General features: G+C 41.2%; 1 protein-coding gene across 1 annotated transcript; it reads right to left on the bottom strand.

Moving 5' to 3' along the window:
- Nucleotides 1–750: 750 nt before the first annotated feature.
- Nucleotides 751–12,643, bottom strand: ICOS (inducible T cell costimulator). Its single transcript, XM_042874746.1, is given in 7 exon segments — nt 751–2,557; nt 3,095–3,185; nt 3,787–3,899; nt 5,052–5,103; nt 5,105–5,391; nt 6,285–6,323; nt 12,565–12,643. Coding segments are annotated over 6 exon segments (660 nt in total). The 3' UTR covers nt 751–2,557; nt 3,095.
- Between the last annotated feature and the right edge of the window lie 7,136 nt (nt 12,644–19,779).

Below are 19,779 nucleotides of genomic sequence, written 5' to 3'. Positions count from 1 at the left end.
ATGTTTCTGCCTGTATGTGGATTTTGTACAAGAGTTGGCTGAAATATTTCCATTTGATCTTTTTTTTTTCCTGCTAAAATGGTATTTTCCCCAAACTGAGAGTTTCCAAAGAGTTTTGACTCTTTGAGTTGCTGGCCTACGAGAATATTGGATTTTTTGTTTATTCTTCTTGAATTACTTTTTCTTCTCTTTTATTTTAGTTCTTTTTGGTAGCTCAGTCTGTAAACTCAGCTCATGTTTTTGTTTTTTTTTGCAGACTGTTTCTCATTCTGCTCTTATTCATTTTTCTTCCCTCTCTTTTAATTTAAAGGCACTGAAGTGGCAGAAAGAAACTGAAAAATGTCCCAAAATATTGCTGAATATTACTGTGTATAGCATAAAGGATTAAAAGAAATGAAAAACAAGGGTAAGAAGAAAAAAGATATTTTCATGAAAAAAACCCAGGAAACTAACCAATAAAAACAGCGTAATTACCTCACTGCATGGAAACAGCTCCAAATTCTTGGTTTTTCACTTTTTTTAAAAATCTTTTTTTAATCTTTTTTTTTTTTTTTTTTTTTCCTCTTCTTATGTTTCCCATTATGGTTATAAACCACCCCACCATCTCCCTCTTCAACTGTGGAGGTTGGAGAGCTTATTTCTTTATATGACATGTATGCACCCATTCTGTTTCTAACAATATATGGTATAAGAAATAAAAGTTCTATTAAGAATTAAAAAACAGTGATGAAAACTGAGACTTCCCAAAGCTTTGTTACAGTGGATTTAATCCATTTTTCTTTCCAGAGTACAACATATTTTGACATATCTTTTTCACAGCAGCATCTCAAGGCAAACCTCAGTTTTTTCATTCTTTCAGAAGTTCTTTACTCCGTGATTTTCTTTCTCAGTCTGGTTGGAAGTTCTGGGGAGTAGGATTTCCCTGTTACACAGTATTTTATATCAAGCATTTATCATAAGCAGTAGAGGTTATTATTCACCGATAATTTTCAAATCCAATTTTTTTACCAATGATTTTCAAAATATTGAAACAATGTATTTGTGGATGTATTTGTGGGGGATAGTTTTGTTCGTTAGGGAGCTTAAGAAAACTGGCAAAATTATGTGATGGAACAACAGAAAAGAATGTTACTCAGCATGCCAGGCTGCCCCTCCACATCTGTACCTAGGAGCTGGTTGTCTTAGTGAATTTGCTCCTGCTAAATTGGCAGTTCTCACTTCTTTCAGTACCTTTCTCATTTTCACTTTTCTTAATGTCACAGTGAACAATCTGCACCTTTTCTCTGCAATACCTCTATGAATTTAGACTTCTGCTGAGGAAAACTCTGTTCTTGACATACCAGCTTACTGCCTTTTTATGCTTGATGATCCCTGTTTACCCTATCAAATTTGAAACCAGCCTTCCCTTTTTCAGACAAACAGCACTGTATCCTCTGACCAGTATTTGTTTTGCCGAAGAATCACAAAGAGACTTGACAGTGCACTGCTCTGCCTCATGCAGCCAAATGTTGGCAATATATTCAGGTAGGATTCCCAGTTGGCCATCTATGGTCCAGAGTTTTGGTGGATTTCACAAATAGAGTGAAGGATTGATCATTTAATTCATTTGTTCATTCATTCAATTATCTCATTCATATTATAGGCTCTGAGCAATCCACTGGTCAAGTAACCACTAAATCCACTAGGGAAGTGGATAATTGGTAGATAGTTGCAAAGCAGAGTCCATGAATACACTGGTTTTGTGGACTCTGTTGTATTTGGGCTGTTAAGACATGAAGAGATCTTACCTCCTAGTTGAGAGAGCAATTCTGCAGGTTTGAACTGATTTAGAGAACAGTTGGAGTAAAAATTCCTCTTCTGATAGTAGAATCCAGAATTTAATTAAATAAGAGACCCTCTAATGTACAAATGGCAAAGACGCACTGACAGCACAAATACAAAAAATGCAGCTGCGTGTACTCGAGGTTCTGAGTCATAGTAAAGTCTCTGCTGTGCTTTCTCAGGTTTTGTTTCCCTGCTGTCTCACAGTGTGCAGGAGAACATGTGCATGCTGCTCACTCCTAGCGTGGTACAAGGAAGTCTGACAGCGAATATTAGGATGAATTCATGGCATCATAGCTTAGCCCTAGCAAAAGGGCTTGTGCAACGCACTGGCACTGGCATTGGAGGTAGTCTTTTTCTTTTGTTCTCAGTTTACCATAGGGACTGTAGAAAATAAGTAGACTGTAGAAAAAAAGTTCCCTCTGTTGTGGCACTACCGGAATCTACTCTCAAGCAAACACATTTTCTTCAGCTAAAAGCTGACATCTTTAACACATCGTTAGCACTTCATGCACAAGTCAGTGGATCAGGCAGTGTGCTAGTTAACATGCAAGGTGAGAGCAAAACAGCTTGGAACAGTACTAGTACTAGACATCAGTATCATGACTGAGCACAGGGCCATCATAAGAGCTCAGGGAGGCAGAGGAAGGTGAGGAGATGCTGATTTCCTGTTATCCAGGTTCAAGTAGCTAGAAACTTCTGCTGCCAAAATTTCTATGCCATAAACAACTTAAACCTGGAAGAGAAGTGGAGAATAAGTTACGTGCAACCTATGTATATTTGAATCAGTCCAACCTCTGCTTCTGCTCTCTATCCAAACTGTTTCTGGCTACTGGCAAGTGTTTGAATAGTTAATAAATTACTCATTCCTTACTGATTATTTGCTCCCAACCAGTAACCCTGAGCAAATCTTAGCAAATCACTTCCTCAGAGAGATCTTGGGTATCGCACAGTATTTGAATAATCTGAATGGAACAGTATACGTCCCTTCCTCATGCATAAGATCATTACCGTGCACTGATGTGAAGCAATTGCATTTCTAGGAACCAGCCCACCATTCTGGTTCAAAAGCTTCCCAAAGATTTTGGTTTTTTTCCCTTTCCTGCTACACGGCAGCAAAAACTACATTAACAAGGTACTGTGCCAACCCCTCCCACCCTTCTACCCGCCTGAATCAATGGGAGACACAGCGAGCTGTTCTTTCCTTCCCAGAGAAAATTTTGCAACAGATACAAGCAAAGTGGAGGCACTTGTAGGCTTAATACAACCTCACCTCAGATTCTTGGCTTTTTAGCTGCATTCACTGCTGCCATGGGCATGTATTCACTGTTGTATTCATGGGAGCTGGATTCACACTGCTGATTCTGCAAACGGACAGAAAATGCCATAAATTTAATTTGTGGCCACTAGCCTCCACCACTCCTGCTGTTGTTCTTTAAAGAGGGCAGTTAATCTGACTGTTTTCAGTGGAAATATTAAAACCTGAATAGACAGGCACCAAGATAGAAAACTTGGAATAGAACAAACTAAAAATGAAAAACATACACCATCCAGAAAAATGACTAATGTCCCTGATCTCCTTTCTTTCCTGAGCTGACTGGTTCTTTGTTTTAATGGTTTTGCTCCAGAACAGCTGGAATTGCTCCACTGATGATTTGTTTTCCCCCCTTGAAGAAAACAATCAGGTGAATTGCTTACCAAAGTAATTCTGCTGACCTGTGCAGCTTTTTTCCTCTATTCTATGATTCCCAACCCTTAAATCAATAGACAATTCTGTCTTAGAAAAATTAAATCTGAGCTGCTGTCATCCGTGACTGAATTCCAGTGGTAAATTAACAACTGCATCAAAAAATACATCACTCGCTGAGTATGTGCCTGTCCCACTCCCTAAATCTTATAAAATGAAGTTCCCTATCCATGACCTCAATGAAGGAGGGTTGTGCAGAATCTTATGGACTTCCTTACCTTGTTCCTTAAACAATAGACTACTACACAGCAGACACATGAAATCAGGGCAAATGCAATCAGGCCAGTAATTATCCATGACATGATTCCTTGTGAAAAGCAGTCTTCCTTATCTGGAGATAAAGCAGCAAATAAGTCATTGTTGAAAATCAGCACCATTTTTTCTCCCATAGATGACTTTTCAAATTATTCCCCCTTCTTTCTTTCATATCTGATGAAACAAAGCGTGTCCGGAGGATTTTCCTGAGTTAAAAAGCTGCCTTGGAAAACTGTACAGCAGGAAAAAGAACGCTGTTGTTTTCCAGAAAGAGAGGTGAAACCCTAACTGTTGGTGCAGAAGGCTGAAAGAGTAGATTGAAAAGAAACCAAGGCAGTCTTTAGAATGTGATGGTATTTCAGGTTTGGAAAAGTGAACAAGGTTATTCAGAAAGAAAGACATTCAGAAAGAAAGACGGGTGATATAAAAGGTGGCCTGCTCCAAAGAAGAGGGCCCTTTGATATTCATGTTTGGATAGAAAGGCAAACTGGGGAGCAGAAGATGAACCTTGCTCTGGTCTGGGAGAAAATACAATAGGACATGAAACAAGCAGCAATAGCTACGAGTGATCATCTATGAGGACAAACAGGAATTGACAGCACTGGGAAACGCTGCTGACAAAAAAAGGATGTCACAGCTTAATTCTGAGATCAATGTGTTTTAAGTGCAGAGGGGGATAGTAGATCATTTGACCCAACCACATGATATTAGCCTCAGTATTTCAGCTTCTGTCTTTGTTTATACATGATGTTGAGAAATGGGAAATGATGGAGAGGGAAGGACAGCAGACAGTACAGAACTGCTATTCATCTATATGGAGAACCAAGCAGAGGAGAAAAAAAAAACAACAAAAAAAATCTATTAACTGTTTCAACTTAATATACTAAAGATCCACCAAATGAAAAGTCATTCAGAATTAATGTATGTGTAGTAAGTCTCCTGGAGTTAGTCCAAGTCCTTTTCTATGTAGCTTTGGCATCCCCAACAACATGCAGAACTCAGCATAGGCTGCAAACCTGCCATGTAGGACAAATAAGTACAGGGAGGTCCTGTTGAGCTCTCAATCAATACTGCTCCACTGCCACCAGTTCCTTACTGAGTATTCTCCGTTCTCTTGAAACTGTCTCTGCAAACTTTAGTCACATATTTCACTGCTGCTTTCACTAAGCTATGCTTATTGTCTACTCATCAGGGAACTGAAGTGAGGGGAGAAGGAAAGTAAACTTACCTTGGATGTACAAATAGGTTTCCTTCAAGTGGCAGTCTATGTAAGGGGGGGGGTAATAAACTCTCCAGGCAGCAGGTGTAGGTGTCGATGTGCTTTCTGTCCAGATTTGTCAGAATGAAGGTGGTGCTGCTATTTGAATGCTCTGCCTGGCAGTAGGTAACGTTACTCTTTGGGACAGCTTTATTCTTACTCACATGGAGTGCACAGATTGCCTTCCTTTCATGCCCTCTGAGGAGGGTCATGCTGAACTCATTCACATTTTTGGGGTTTTGGAATATTAACTTGAAGTTTCCATTTTCAAATTTTACTATCCCCTGGGGGTCCACGACCTGAAGTTTATCTGAAAAGATGAGAACAGTTAAGTGCAATCACTCAAGCAGCAACAAAGAAATTCTCAAAGATGTTAAGAAACTCATTAAAACAAAGCAAGTGAACCATATGATAGGAGCTTAAAGTACTCAGAACAATCTGGCTTTGCAAAGCAGCCCATATCATGAGATACCAGTGCATCATTCAGGTCATGTCATACACAACTGAGAAAATAAATGAGATTAACAGCTGGACTACTATTTGCTATAAGGCTGGACAAGCACTGGGTCAGTGACTTATTTAATAATGTTTAAAGGTCTCCTTCGACCAAAGAATGCATGGTCATATAATATATAATCCTATTTGTCCTATTTGTAGATAAAACAAGACAAGATGAAGATGATGATAATTTTTTCTGGTTTAGGGTTCGTAATCAGAACCCTAATGCTGTAGCTGAAAATGTGAAATAGGATTTGAACCCCAAAATTCTACATATGATGCCTTGACCACAAGATTTTCCTTTTGAGATATGGTTTAAACACATTTTCTTAGATGGCTATACGACATTTATCACCAACATGATGAGAGAAATAGAGGACAAATATGATTGCGTGCTTACATTCACACGCAATTCAAAAATCATATTTGACCTTCTCAAAAACATTGTCAGAAAACATTGACACGTGTTGCGCAACTCTCTAATTCTGCAAAATGTTTCTAATTTGATTTTCTTGGAAAAGAAAAAATGAACTAATTGAGGACCTCTTGATATCTCACTTTTGTAAAGCCAACAATCAGTAGCATAGGAATACTGTCAGAAAAAAGAATTGAAATTGAAAAAAAGACAATCTACTTCTTTGAGGGCAGTATTTTCTGGCCTAGAAAGGCACTTAAACCATAAACCAAATAATGCAAATGTCTTACCTATATTTTTGCACAATCTTGATGAGCAGGTGTCAGCTCCTGAAAAATAAAAATTGTTGCCTTCTTAAAATTCAAGAAGAGAGATGCAGGAACAAAGGCTGAGCTGTTCAATATTAAGATGCCAAAGTTATATTCTAGTGTTCATACCTGTGTCATAAGCCTATCTGATCTTGTCTCAATGCTACTTCATAAAATCCCATGGTACAATAAAATCTCCAAGTGTAAAAAATCAGTGTAGAAAAAAATGAGTTGAGCAGGAATTAATATTGGTAACATATGTAACACTTAGAAATTCATAAAACACTTCTGTAGAAGCAATAGGTGTACTTAACAAATCATAACTGAGATGAGAGTAAAATTTCCCCAAAGATACTGAGGAAATCCACCCAAAATTAAAAAGCATACTGTTGTTTTCTCACAAATCCAGCATTGCCAATAAGCTTACATTACATTTTGTTTCCAGACCTTAGTGACTTCCCACTTCATTGTATGTTTTTTCTGTTTCCCCCGCACCTCAACACTGCATCAAAACACCTTGTGGCACATGCTGGATGAATACCTATTTGGAAGGTGCTACAAGATAAACAGCAAGAAAATGTCCAAGCAGTGCATAGAGCTTTGTTCTTCTTTCAACAGAAAACTTATTTCACTCATGATTATCAAGCTGCATTCAGTCCATCATGCTCAGGCACGGGGCACACTTTTAGTAATTATTCTGGACTTTTTTTGCCTGCATCACCATCCACCGTGGAAACACTGAGAATTTTCTGTCTGTATTGGTGACATACACTAGTATGAAATATGTTGTTTGTCAGTCGTAGGCATAGCAGAGCCTAGCAGCATTTTATTTAGACTTTTTCACAATGCTATAAAACTAGAGCTTTGTGTCATACACAGACAGGTGTAAACTTGTGAAACTCATGTCTGCTTTTCCTGTCTTCTGGTTGTTTAAGTTCTTCAGAAGTTGCTTAGATTGAAATACACTCTATATTAGGATTTTATCATGCTAAGGAAATAGTGGGCAAATACTTGCATATAAAGATTTTGATACACTATCATATTCTTGTTACTGCTACATGGTAGTCTAGGTCCACACAGCAGCATTTTACTGCTGTACTGGGTATTGCACTGATTAAGCAGCATAAAAAATCCTTTTCCCAAGACATCTGTAATCTAAGACATCCAGCCTGCATATGCACAGGGACAGAAGATTACTGTCATGCATGCACTGTCATATGTTCTCAATTCTCTTTCTGAACTGTGCTAATCCTTTAGTGTCCATGCTTTCTTCTGCTTTGAATTCTTGCTTTCTTATTATCACCACTGGCAAGGACATTGCAAAGAATGGTTGTTTAAAATATTTTTATTGCGATGCAAAGATAATGGATTTCTGGAAGATGCTTTTTGGTGCGCAGTTGGAAAGCAATACAAACTGTTATCCCTTTTTGACTGATTCACTCTCTTCCCAGTTATCACTTTCTTCCCTGGCTTACAGTGCACAGCCCGCGACCCTGTACTAAACAGCAATATCTGTACCTCTTTCAGGACTTAAATGTGTGATAACAGACAAGGTAACTTGTACTGCTAGCATGAAGATAAGATGGAAAAAGCACACAACTTGTCAAACAGCACTGAAACATAGGCCGAAACACAATAAAGGCCCAGATACAGACCGTTTAAGCCCTCAGAGTAGTATACAGCCTGACAAGCTAGGAGCAAAGGTCAAAGAAGGAAACAGCTCTCAGTGACTTGTATATTGAGTAGGGAAAGAAAACAGATGCTATGAGAACAACATTTGAAATGAAGGTGTTTTAAAACACTATGTAGTTTCAGTGTACTGTAGTTTGATAACACATACCTTTAAAATTAGGTCCAACAACAGACTAAGTATTTAGGTGCAGAAAGAAAGCAGAAAGTGGATTGATACAGCAGAAGCAGAGAGCGCGGTGTGTGTAAGCTGGCCAGATACCACTGAGGCTTCTGTGTTTACCTCTGCTAGAGGAGAAGGAGAGGGAGAGGGAGAGTTGAAGGGGAGAGGGAAAGTTGAGAAGGAGAGGGAGAGAGAAGCAGAAGCAGAGGGAGAGGGAGCAGGTGCTGATCCAGGGCTAGGCAGTCAGAGACCAGCAGTACCACAGGCCTCCAACTACTCTGCTCACAGCAACAGCTTGGAATTTCATTCCTCTGATTGCCTCAGAACAGTTTAATTCTGCTGTTGGCTAATGAAATTGCTTTTTCATACTGGGTGGTTTGAAATCTTTGTTAGAGATTGTGGTTTTAATCCTTGTTTTTAATGGAAAAGGGCAGGGAGAGGTGAGTTCATGTGACCTTGCGGCAAGCTGAAAGATCATCTTGCATCCTCTCAGGACCAGAAGCTGTAACTGGCTATTTTCAAGAAAATCTCAGTAATGTATTTCTGTGATTGAGCATTCTGGAAAATGTGATGCAATTCTTCTGAAACAACTGTCCATACAGAAGACTGTGTTTAGCATAGTGTACAGGCAGCACATTTTAAAATGAGATTAGCAGTGCCTGAGATTAAAACACAAAATTATCTACATGGATAAACACAACAAGTGAGGTTTGATATGAATTTCCACCTCACTAGCTATTCTGCATTAGTCTTGATGTGAATTCTCTCCCTCTCTGCATACTAAAATGTAGCTTATTCCCCCTTCCAACAGCTGACTGTCATTCTCCTGTGCTCATTTATATCGGTTCATTCCTAGGGTAATCCTGTGGACCCTGTGGGTAATGGCCAGACACTTTTGCAATGTCATTTGTCAAGCCACTATCAGAGTAAATGTACATTTAGGGGAATGGAGGATAGGACATGGAGGTTAAAATGTACAGTAACATTGAGGGATTTATTCATAACACCCCCCAGATATTAAAAAAAAAAAAAAAGTGAATAAAATACTACATCATGTTATAGTTGAAAATGAACAGAAAGAACCTCACTGCTCAGTAGTAAAACTACTTGCATTTGGCCATTTATTTTTCATAAAACAACAGATTCAATTGTAATACAAGGAGTGTCTTAGCTTCAGCTGGGATGAAATTGTTTTCTTCAGAGAGTTTGGTACGGCACTATGTTTTTAATTCTGGGAGAAAAACAATGTTGTTAACACACCGGTGTTCATAGCTGCTGCTAAGCATTGCTGTACAGAGCAGAGAATGCTGTACATTCTCTGAGAAGGGTCCAAGGAGTTGGGGGGAAACGGAATTAGGACAGTTGACTCAAGCTGTCCAAAGGGATATTCCACACCATATGACATCATGCAGAAAGAGTTCTGAAGGAGGTGGGAGTTTATCTGGTTCTCTTCTGCTGCTCAAGGGGCTAGCTGGGCATCAGTCAGATGGTGGCGACAATCACTTGTGCACCATTTGTTATATGCACTCACACGTAGATATATTCTCATAACTATTATCCTTTTCCTTATCTCTATCTTAGTAATTAGTTTTATCTCAACCCATGAGTTCTAGCTTTTTTTCCCTGATTCTCCCCCCAGTCTCACTGGGAAGGGGGGGGGGAAGGGGAGGGGGAGTGAACGAACAACTGTGGTGCTGAGCCACCTGCAGGGTTAAACCACAACAAGGAATTTGAGATAAGAAGAAACAAATCTTTCATTGATATTATAGAAGTGTCACACTGGTGTTGTGTAGAGCTGTTCCTAGCTCACCTCATGTAAAGCAGATCATGTGGTCAAATGAATCCAGAGGACGAACATGTATATGAGAGTAACACCTTGTTACATTAAACTATGAAAGTGTGTGCATATGTGCATATGCACCCACATACACACTTGCATATTTACAGTCGTGTAAATTTCTATAAAAGATTACCTGGATAACAGATATGTCCATCTCATTTGCTTTAACAGACTTACTTACTTTCATCTTTACTGCCGTGGAAAATACTTAGGCAGAAGCTTTGAAATTTCTGTGGTAATGGTGCTTGGACACAGAAGCCACCAAAAGGCAGGTTATTTTCATTTTAATGGGACTTGGAGCTTTCTCATTGCCCTTTGGCAGACCCAGTGCTATTTGCAAACATCAAGATCCTCTGTACATTTTGGTCGTAACAGATTAATTTTAAAACATGAATTTTAGGGTAGGAGAATAGAATAGAGTATTCTTGCTTGGTTTACTTGCATTTTGTTTTACCTGCCCCAGCTTTCAGACAGCTAATTATCTGATTAAAAGAACAAGCATAATTTCACTTGAATGCGTTTGCCTCTGAAAATGATCAAATATGGTGCAGACTCAGCTTTTAAAACAAGCACTTCTGCTATGTTATTACTAAACACATAATGGAACTGCATGCTGTTTTTACAATTTTGTTTATATCATTTGTATATTGTTTTATTTTATACAGCTACAGTTTTTTAACCTTTCAAGGAAAGATAACACTATCAATTCAGTGTAATCAGTCATAAAGCTGAAATTAACATGCTCCTATCATTTGAGAATCAGAGATTAAGAGAGGAAAGCAGTGCTTCAGGGCAAAACTAGTAACAGCCAAAATTACTCAAAGAAACTATCATCTGAATTATTTTTATAGTATGAGATCTGTTGTGAAATATGGAAACGGTTATAAAATATACCGCTAGCACAGGAGCCATTGCTGGTGCTATTTCAGACATGACTGAAGAAATGACCATTGTTTCCTCCTGACAGCCAGAGATCTGCGGGTAAACAGTGGAAAGGCTTTGCAAATGTTGGCCTGCAAAAGCTCACGTACAACATTTCAGAGCCAAGAGCCTCATGTGCTGTGGAGTCCTACAGCTCCATATTCTGAAATCCCGATGCCAGTGTTCATTACGTAAAAGACTTCATGCTCTTACAATTTCTTGATCACAGTTGGGTTACCAAATTACACAGTACATATACACACTTACATATCACCTTCTGTGAGCTATTTACATTGAAATCAAAATCCACAGATCAGAAGTAAAGCTTGCTAAAAACTACACAAATAAACATCCTCATAAGTTACTCTGTTTTTACTCCCAAAAATCTGCCACAATTCCAGAACACTAACTCATTCCCTAAATGAGGGTATAGTGCTAATATGTATTACACCAAGCTCATGTTTTACAGTTCTTTTCTTTTTACAAATAACGATAATAATTAGTACTTGTTATACCAAAAGCACAGTAAAGAAAAAAATGTGAGAAATGCCATTCCTCACATTTGGAAGAGATTGGAAACAATTTCTTTCTCCTGCTACATCTCTTCTTACTATGCCCTGCCCCAACTTGTATCCTCTGTGTTGGAAGGAAGAAAGAAAGGGAAAATGCCGGTATCAAGCAGAAAATCATTTCACCCTTAGAATTGCAGCCTACTTCTTCCTACAGGAAATTGCATTGTAGGTGGCTCCAGCCACATGTAGAAGCATGTTGGTCAAGAACAGCTGCTAAATTGACTACCTGAGAAATTGAGAGGATGTTTTAGTTGATAGATTTCAAGATAATTTTTCGGAGAGAAGAAAATACAGCAGCTCATGTCCCTTTAGAGATTATTGCTACAATCTTCCTTCCCTGTGAATTAACCCAACTTTTTGATTTTTTATAGCACATATAATGCCATGCTGGCCATGATATACGTAGGTTCAGAGAGGCCACGGATAAATGTGACCTCTGGTATTTTACTTTGTATAGCTGTGATAAAACACTGAACTTTGCAAAATGCAAACATCAATGCAACATTGCAACATCTATGTTTATAGCTGGACGAGATCAACACCATCACCCTGCCCCTTAAACACAGCTTTGGAAGTGCTACACCTCCTTTTAAGTCATTCCACATTTCAAGCCTGCATCAGAATGATCTCATCCACTCTTGCATACAGGAGACATTTTTCACAGTACAAAAATTCCCTGCCCGAACATGACCGCAATTAATATCACTAAGTTAGCTTTTGTTATTAAGCTATTTGTTGTCGTGCTGCTGTAAGACTTTGTGCACAGCAATGGAAGCTGGCTAGAGCACTACAGTCCAAACAGCTAGAGGATAACACTGAGCAGATGAGCTAAAGAATATGAACAATGAAAACCTGTACTTCTTTGTTTCAGCCTAAACACCCTGTGTTCTATTCCTACCAGCTCTAGCGATCTTAAAGTTGAGAGCAGTCTTTTTGCAGCTGTTTCCCTTAATTATTGCAGTTTCTCCAACCCCTTGCTATCACATCTCATTTACTCTCTCCCTTCACTTGGTAGGTTATATTTCGTAGAAACACCACTACGAGGAGAATAATCCAATAATCCAAAATACTACTTACCACACAAGGCTTCAAACTGAAAGCAGAAGAGATAGAAAGTTACTGCAACTGACTTCATGCTTGCCTGACACAGAGGCATCAGCTTTCTGTCTGCTGTGAACATGGAGAAGAATTCATGGGTAGAAAAGGAAGTGGTTTGTGGGCAATGGGGGAAATTATATGATAATCGAGGACCTTTTTATTTAACCCCTGACTACGTTACAGCTATGTCAGCATTAGCTGTCGCCCACACCTGTGGAGTTTACTGCTTATTTTTTTTCCTACCTCATGGCTTGCTGTCACAGACAGGAAGATGAAAGATATTCTTATATTACCTTTGATGTCCACTTCCGCAAATGTTACTTCTGGTTAAATCTGTCACGATAGATATTGCTGTCATCACCAGCACGCTTCCTGCAGATAGCCATTGATCAGAGACTTCTACCTTAAGTTAGCTTACAGTACGTGTGTGTTTGCTTGCTGTTGGTGGCCAGGCTTCCCCCACCAAAGCTGGTGGTACTGCTCCACATAGTAGCTGATATCCAGCAGGGCAGGAGGCTTCTCTTGGTCCCGGTTCTGGAATTTGGTGGAAGAACAGAGCCGGGTTGCAAGAAGGATTTGTTCTGTGCCATCCCTGTGACATCTTGGAGGCTCACTTGTGTCAGACTTCCACCCTGAAGTTCTGGCTTGCTCTGTGCAGACTTGAGAAACTTTTGCAAGAACTAACTCATTGCCCAGGGCCTTAGGTCAGAAGCTTCTCTCCCTCCCTCTCGCTGCTTTTGTGCTACGCACTGTATTCTCGCATGTGATCCATCTGTATCCAGGAAATGCTTTAGGACCCTCTAGGGTAAAATATTCTACAACCATTTAGAACTGGCTATTTATTATGTTTGTAATACAGGTAACAAGTTGGAAAAACAGTTTCTAAATGAAGTTTAATAAATTAGATGCATTTAGCGTTCCTGACTGTCATACATACACTAGTAAACGCAAAAGAGTAATTCTGGTGCCTGAGGTTGGTGTCTTTGTAATGCTCATACAGATCATTGCAAATACCTGCAAATCTTTGTCTTTTCTTAAATGAAAATCAGAGTCAAGTCAGGATTTGATCTAAAGTTTCAGTTTGGGGCTCTGAAACCAATCTCAAAAAATTCTAACTACAGAAAGTTTCTGCAGTATACTTTTAATTTTGAAGCTAAAGAGTAGTATATCTGAAGGTTCAAAGAAAGGTAAAAATACAGAAAGATATATCTTACTCCTTAACTTTGCCAAGGAAGGTTCCAGGTAGGACCACCTTTCCTATCCCTGAAAACAACATAAGAGAAATCCTAAAATAGCAGAGGACCCTTCTCCTGGGACAGGACTTTTATTGCCCCTCAAGTAAGCCTGAGGCAAGCAGCCAGAGAGACTGATAATTAATGAAAAGAACTTCTGCTGATGCACAGTGAAGGGAGGAAGAGAATAATGTGTGAAGTGCCTCCACCAGTACCTCTAGGGGAGCTTGCTGGCAATGTACCAAGGACTGAGTCACTACAAAGCATAGCACCGACTGGGAGGGCCAGTAAAGGTGCAGATTAAAATACCCATTTGAGCAAAATTTTAGCTATTTTTTCAGTAAAAACAAAATTGAAACAAATCAGGGCTGTTAGGATCCAAAAATATGGTGCCTTCCTTCAGAATTTAACATTTTGCCAGGAAAATTATTTTGATAGTGACTTTTTTTAAAAGCCAAAACACTGTTGTGGTGCAGCTCACTTCTGCTCTCCTTTCTCAGGGACCTCATCAGTTATAACAGTGCAGAAATGACAATTACATTCCTTCCTGGGGTGAAAGCAGCTCCCAGCAGAGTTTCACTGGCAAAAGCTAACAATTGGAGCAAGTTCTGATGTCCAGTAAACAAGCTGTATTTGTTCACTTTGTTTCAAAATGATCCAGCCCACGGTACCCTTTGGGGTACATTTGGCAGCACTCTGAAGGCTGATCACAATAATATATATTTTTTTCTCAGATGGTGTTTGATAATGAGCCAGCAGAGCTTGGGGCACTCAGTGTTTGTTCTAAAGCTAAAATCACAGCATTCAGGGCTGAGTGTGAGCGATGCTCACCTTGTAGTCCCACACTAACGAGATCCTTTGTTGCCTTTCAACCTTTTTACTCATTCCAACTTTGCCTCCCTCCTCTGTCAGGGCTTTCCGACTTCACATAGACACTGTGACTGCAACTAGAAACGTTTCTGACAAATACTACTGTTGGTTGCAGTTAACCACCTGGGTTAGCAGTCTGTTTTTCCACAACATGCTTCCTACAACTAGGTACTTTGGGTCACAAACACGTGCTTCCTTTTTCCATTTTCACTCATTTCACTTCTTCCTTCATTTTGATTTTCACTGTCTTTCATCCACGCGTTCCTCTCAGATCTCACTTCTTTCCTCTTCTAACCTCATGGTCCCTGGCCTCTCTCCACCACCTCCTTAGGCAGAAGCTGCCCTCCACACCTGTGCAGGAATTTTTCTGGAATGTGGCTCCTCCTTTCCCAAGGCTACGTTCTTTATATATGATCTCACCCTCATAGCTACTATCTCAGTGATAAATTTCTTCTCTCATATCTCACTTCTAACTTGTGTGCTTCACTTGTTTGGGGTAGAGTTAATTGTCTTCATAGGAGCTCATATGGTGCTATGCTTTGAATTTCAGATGAAAACAATGTAGATAACTGAGATGTTTTAATTGTGGCCAAGCAGCTCTTACAGAGTCAAGACATTTTCTGTTTCTGAAACTGCCATGCCAGTGAGAAACAGGTGGCACATTAGAAACTGTGAGGAGACACAGCCACACAAATTGTATCTTGTTTCCTGCTGCTTCTTATCCTATGCTTCAGTGTCTGGCCTATATTCTCATGACTCTGGGTCATTCCCTCAGCACTGGAACATAAAGCCTCCACACTGCTGTTCTTTCCTATTCTTATAACTGGGGAGAAGAGCAATGATTTTCACTGTGTTATTTTTAAGTTTTTATGATGATTTAAATCCTCCTTCCCATCAGCATCACTCCCTGTTAGGCGTGTAAACTAGTTGCAGTCACTGAGGATGTACAGGTTTCAACCTGCAATGCAGCTCATGTGCTCCCTCATTGGTTCTGATGCCTCCTCTGCTAATGTCCATGGGGCACACAGGAATATTCTGGTGAGCAACGCACTAGTGAAAAATACCAGGACTTATTTCAGCTCCAGGGCACACAGACACCTCCCTGCAAAGTAGACCTTGGGGCAAAATCCCCTTTGAGTGTGTGCATGGCCTTGCATCTTGGCAGCAGCTCAGTTACCCATGTATCACTGACTTTCAGTTAGTGTTTGAGAATATTTCATTGTCATAGACTTGTTGAAAGAAGAAAAAAAGTGTGTGTCCACCTCTGAAGGTGTTCAAGGCCAGATTGGATGGAATCCTGGGCAACCTGGTATCTGGTAGGTGACAGCCCTGCCCATGGCAGGGGGGTTGCAGCTCTATGACCTTTAAAGTCCACTCTAACCTAAGCCATGGTGTGATTCTGTGACATGATTCCATAATAATTTACATGCAGTAAATTCAGTCAATAGGAGCTAAATGACAAATGCAATTTGTCTCACTGCCATTTCAGTTCCTGTGGCTCATTCTGTGCTGGCTGGCAGAAGGTCCTGAGGGCTATCTAGACAAAAGACTCCCTCCAGCTGGTCTCAAGAGCTGGTGGGCTTTAGTGGGTCTAGCCCTAGTGCCCCCTGGGACATGTCTACCTAACAAAGTACCTAATTACTTCTCTGGGAGCATGAGCATAGGTAGGCATGGCCCAGTGAAGATCAACATGTACATGCTGGTGGCCTGGCTACAGGTCTTTGAGATGGTAGTGGAAGGTGTCCTGTCAAGGTGACAGTCTTCTGTTCTGGGAAGTGGACTGTAAACAGCAGGCATCTTGGAGTGCTGTATGCCTGAGTGTGCAGGAGATGCGTATGTAGGAGAATAGACGTGCTGCAGGCAGCCTGTGCTCGTGTGCACTGCTGATCCCCATTGCTAAGCCAGCCTGTATCAGGAAGGAGGATACCTTCTGAAGCCATTGTGCTTCTTTTGGGGCCAACGTGCTGCTACCTGGGACTTTGTCACCAGCACTGCTTACACCTGGATTCAGAAGGGAGGTCCTCCAAAGTGGGCAATAAATATGCAAAATGAAAATGAAGTGCATACCTGGGAACTCTTGACAGTTTTTATCTTGTGCAGAGTGCTATAAGGCATGTAGAGCTACCTGCAGCTGAGCAGGGTGACCATGAAAGTGATTCTGCCCTTGAGTTTGAATTTAATCCTCTGTGAGTGCGACAGCAGTGAATTAAACACATTCTTTAACATTTTCACACCCCAACTGTTTCAAAGCTTGCAGTGGGGCAGGGACTCCTGTAATGTGGTTAGCTGGTCAGCTGCCTTGAAGGGGCCGGGGCTGAAAGATCTGCATGCCATAGTGGTAGCTGGGGTTTGTGGTGTGCCTTTTATCTCAGCACTGGTGTGCTTACATTTTAAAGCTAAATTTTTGCTGCGCTTGCACCAACAGCATACCAACGGGAAGCTCTCCCTTCCAGAGATAGTCCCCGAAGCTGCAATGCATGCTTGTAGACAAGGGAGAAACCAAAGGGTGCGCTGAAAACTGCAAGGACGGGTCAAACAGCGCAACCTAGGCTTGGATTATCAGCAACATGGAGGTGGCTTTGGACAGCCATGCTGCTGCCTGTTTCCGTTCTGAAAATCTATCTTTCGAGTCTTTTGGGTCAGACTTTGGTCACGTCCCCTCCGCAGCCGTCACAGCCCGTGCTCGCGGTTTAGCCCCGGCTCACAGCCCGCCCTCCGCCCCGGAGATCGGCTGCCAGGCTCGGGCGCCTCGCACAGCCGGAAAGCAGCGGCCGCAGGCGGGGTGTCCCGGGCGGGGGCTCGAGGCGCAGCCCGGCCAACGGCTCGCACCGCAGCCAGGAGGCCGCACGGGGGCGCTGCCGGCACGCGCTCCCGCCTTGCAGGCCAGGTTCCCGCGCAGCGGCTGCTGAGGGGAGGGGCTGCGTCCAGAGCAGGGCGGTCTTAGGAACGAGTGCTGCTCCTTACTGCGCCGTCAGTAATGAGTCCTGAGTCTAGCTATGTTGACGACCCTGCTGAAATCAGAGCACTTAACTGATAAGATTAAACGGGTGCTCACTTCTGATCCGTGCAGCTTGCGCGACCGTGCAAGATCTGGAAACTTCTGTTGTGCAAAACGTGTTAAAGGAGGTATGTGGCACTTGTTGAACTGAAAAAGAGAATTCTCACAGAAAAACACAAATTTAATAGTATCCTCAAGACAACAAGAAAGAAAATCATGCTAAGCCCTTATCCTGGCATTGCTATAAAGTTGGTGGGGTGCAAAAGAAATTGATAACAAAATGAATTCTGTTGGATCCTGACCAGAAACAGTTCTGTGCAGTCCCATAGAGATTCCAGGGATCAAAGGCATCATCCTGTGTGCATGGCAGACCCAGAGCCCGCAGCACGAGGGCACTGCAGGTGCTGAGCTGCCTAAACTCTTTTGATGTTCTTTTTGTCTGTCCCAGATTGCCTCTAATCCAGTGAAACATAGCTTTTTGTCTGGTTAAGAGACTTTTGTGTTCCTTCAGAGTTCACTGTAAGGAAAGGGTCTAGGTGCCCCTCTTGCACCCAGCTTTGTTTCTGTCACCACAAGAAAAAGGATTTGGAGTAAAAATTAGAGTGACACTGAACAAAACAACCAGATATCAGATATCTGTGTTTCTAGAGAGCATAACTATCAAAGTGACTACTCTAAAACATCACTTACTCACCCTGATGACATTACAGGCCATCGGAGAATATTCTCATGAATTGGCCTCTGTCATGTGCCTCCTCCACCTGCTGAAAGGCAGTGGGACCAACTGCAGGATTTGTCGAGCAGTGAAGGAGTATGAACATTGAGACAGTGGTACTTGAGTATACCTCCTCCCTTGATATTTTATATTCAGTGGCTAATGTTCCTCAAATATATCCTAGTAGTTGGTCTCAGAAAATCTCGGGGCAGTGAGATCCAGTGAGTAATTAAGTTCTTATCCTCATCAATGTAGATATTACCTTTGTTTGGTCGGCTCTTCCTCTGTTGAAGTATGATGGCCAAGGGCACCAGCTCACATCCCAGTGGAGCAGTCATGACTCGAGTACCACATTTTGTAGCTGTGGCATTGGGGGATGTGGTTATTGGTCATGATGGAGATGGGCTGACAATTGGACTAGATGATCTGACTGTATTTTTTTCCAACGTTAATGATCCTGTGATTCTATGTAAAGACTCCAGATTTCATAACTGAAGCTCCCAGCCATCATGTGCCTCTGAATGCCCCTGAGAAACAAGCATTATGATTTGTACAATTTCTTTGTTTCTAAAACTCCAGAACAATAGCATTCTTCCTTATTTGAATGGTGCTCCATATTCACACATCACCATGTCCGCGTCAGTTTGATTCTCAGGGACTTCCTAAGAGAACAAGCAGAATAAGTTGCAGGGAATGCAATTATGAAAGTCAGTAGGGCCAAGACAGAGCATCCATAGCAAATTCAGCTAGCTCTGCAGCTGCTCAGCTCCTATCTTGATCAGCTGTCATTCTGTGGCTTTAGTGCACACTTTATACACTTCAGGGTAGATTTGAGAGCTCTCTTATTCTCAGGATAAATCCTTATTGAGTTCTGCTCAGCCTTAACTGTTCACAGCTAGTACTGAGTTGGCCCAGGGAGATTTGGACACATCATATAGAAACGTGCAGTTCCCTGCTTGCCTGTGATAGACTGCTAGCAAACCTTAAAGAAGAGGCTCTTTGCTCTTGGTCTCTAATCTCAGCTATGTGGTTACTGGTAGTTAAAAGTGAAAGTTTGTTCAGGGGTGCTTTTGTTGTCCTAGCCAAAGTGTTTCCTCTGTTTGGGGTCTGTAGCCTCAAGCGGCTCTGACTGAGCCACAGCACAGCACATCCGTATGCAGAGGAGACATCAAGCATCAGCTGGAGCCTGCTGCAGCATAACAAAGCTGGGGAAATAGAAGTGTCCATGTTGCTGTTATTTTAGTATCTAATCCTTAATCTAATCATAGCACTTTTCCCAAGGCTAAACTTAATAATTTCCCAGGAATACCCTTCTGGCTGGGAGTTGCCTTCCGTTTGCCACCAGATCAAAAATGGAGCTACATATTCAGCTAGCCCTG

The sequence above is a fragment of the Lagopus leucura genome, unplaced genomic scaffold (assembly GCF_019238085.1).
Source record: "Lagopus leucura isolate 7727_CA_CO unplaced genomic scaffold, USGS_WTPT01 Super-Scaffold_100012, whole genome shotgun sequence".
Classification (NCBI taxonomy): domain Eukaryota; kingdom Metazoa; phylum Chordata; class Aves; order Galliformes; family Phasianidae; genus Lagopus; species Lagopus leucura.
This window is presented reverse-complemented; position numbering and strand designations above follow the sequence as displayed.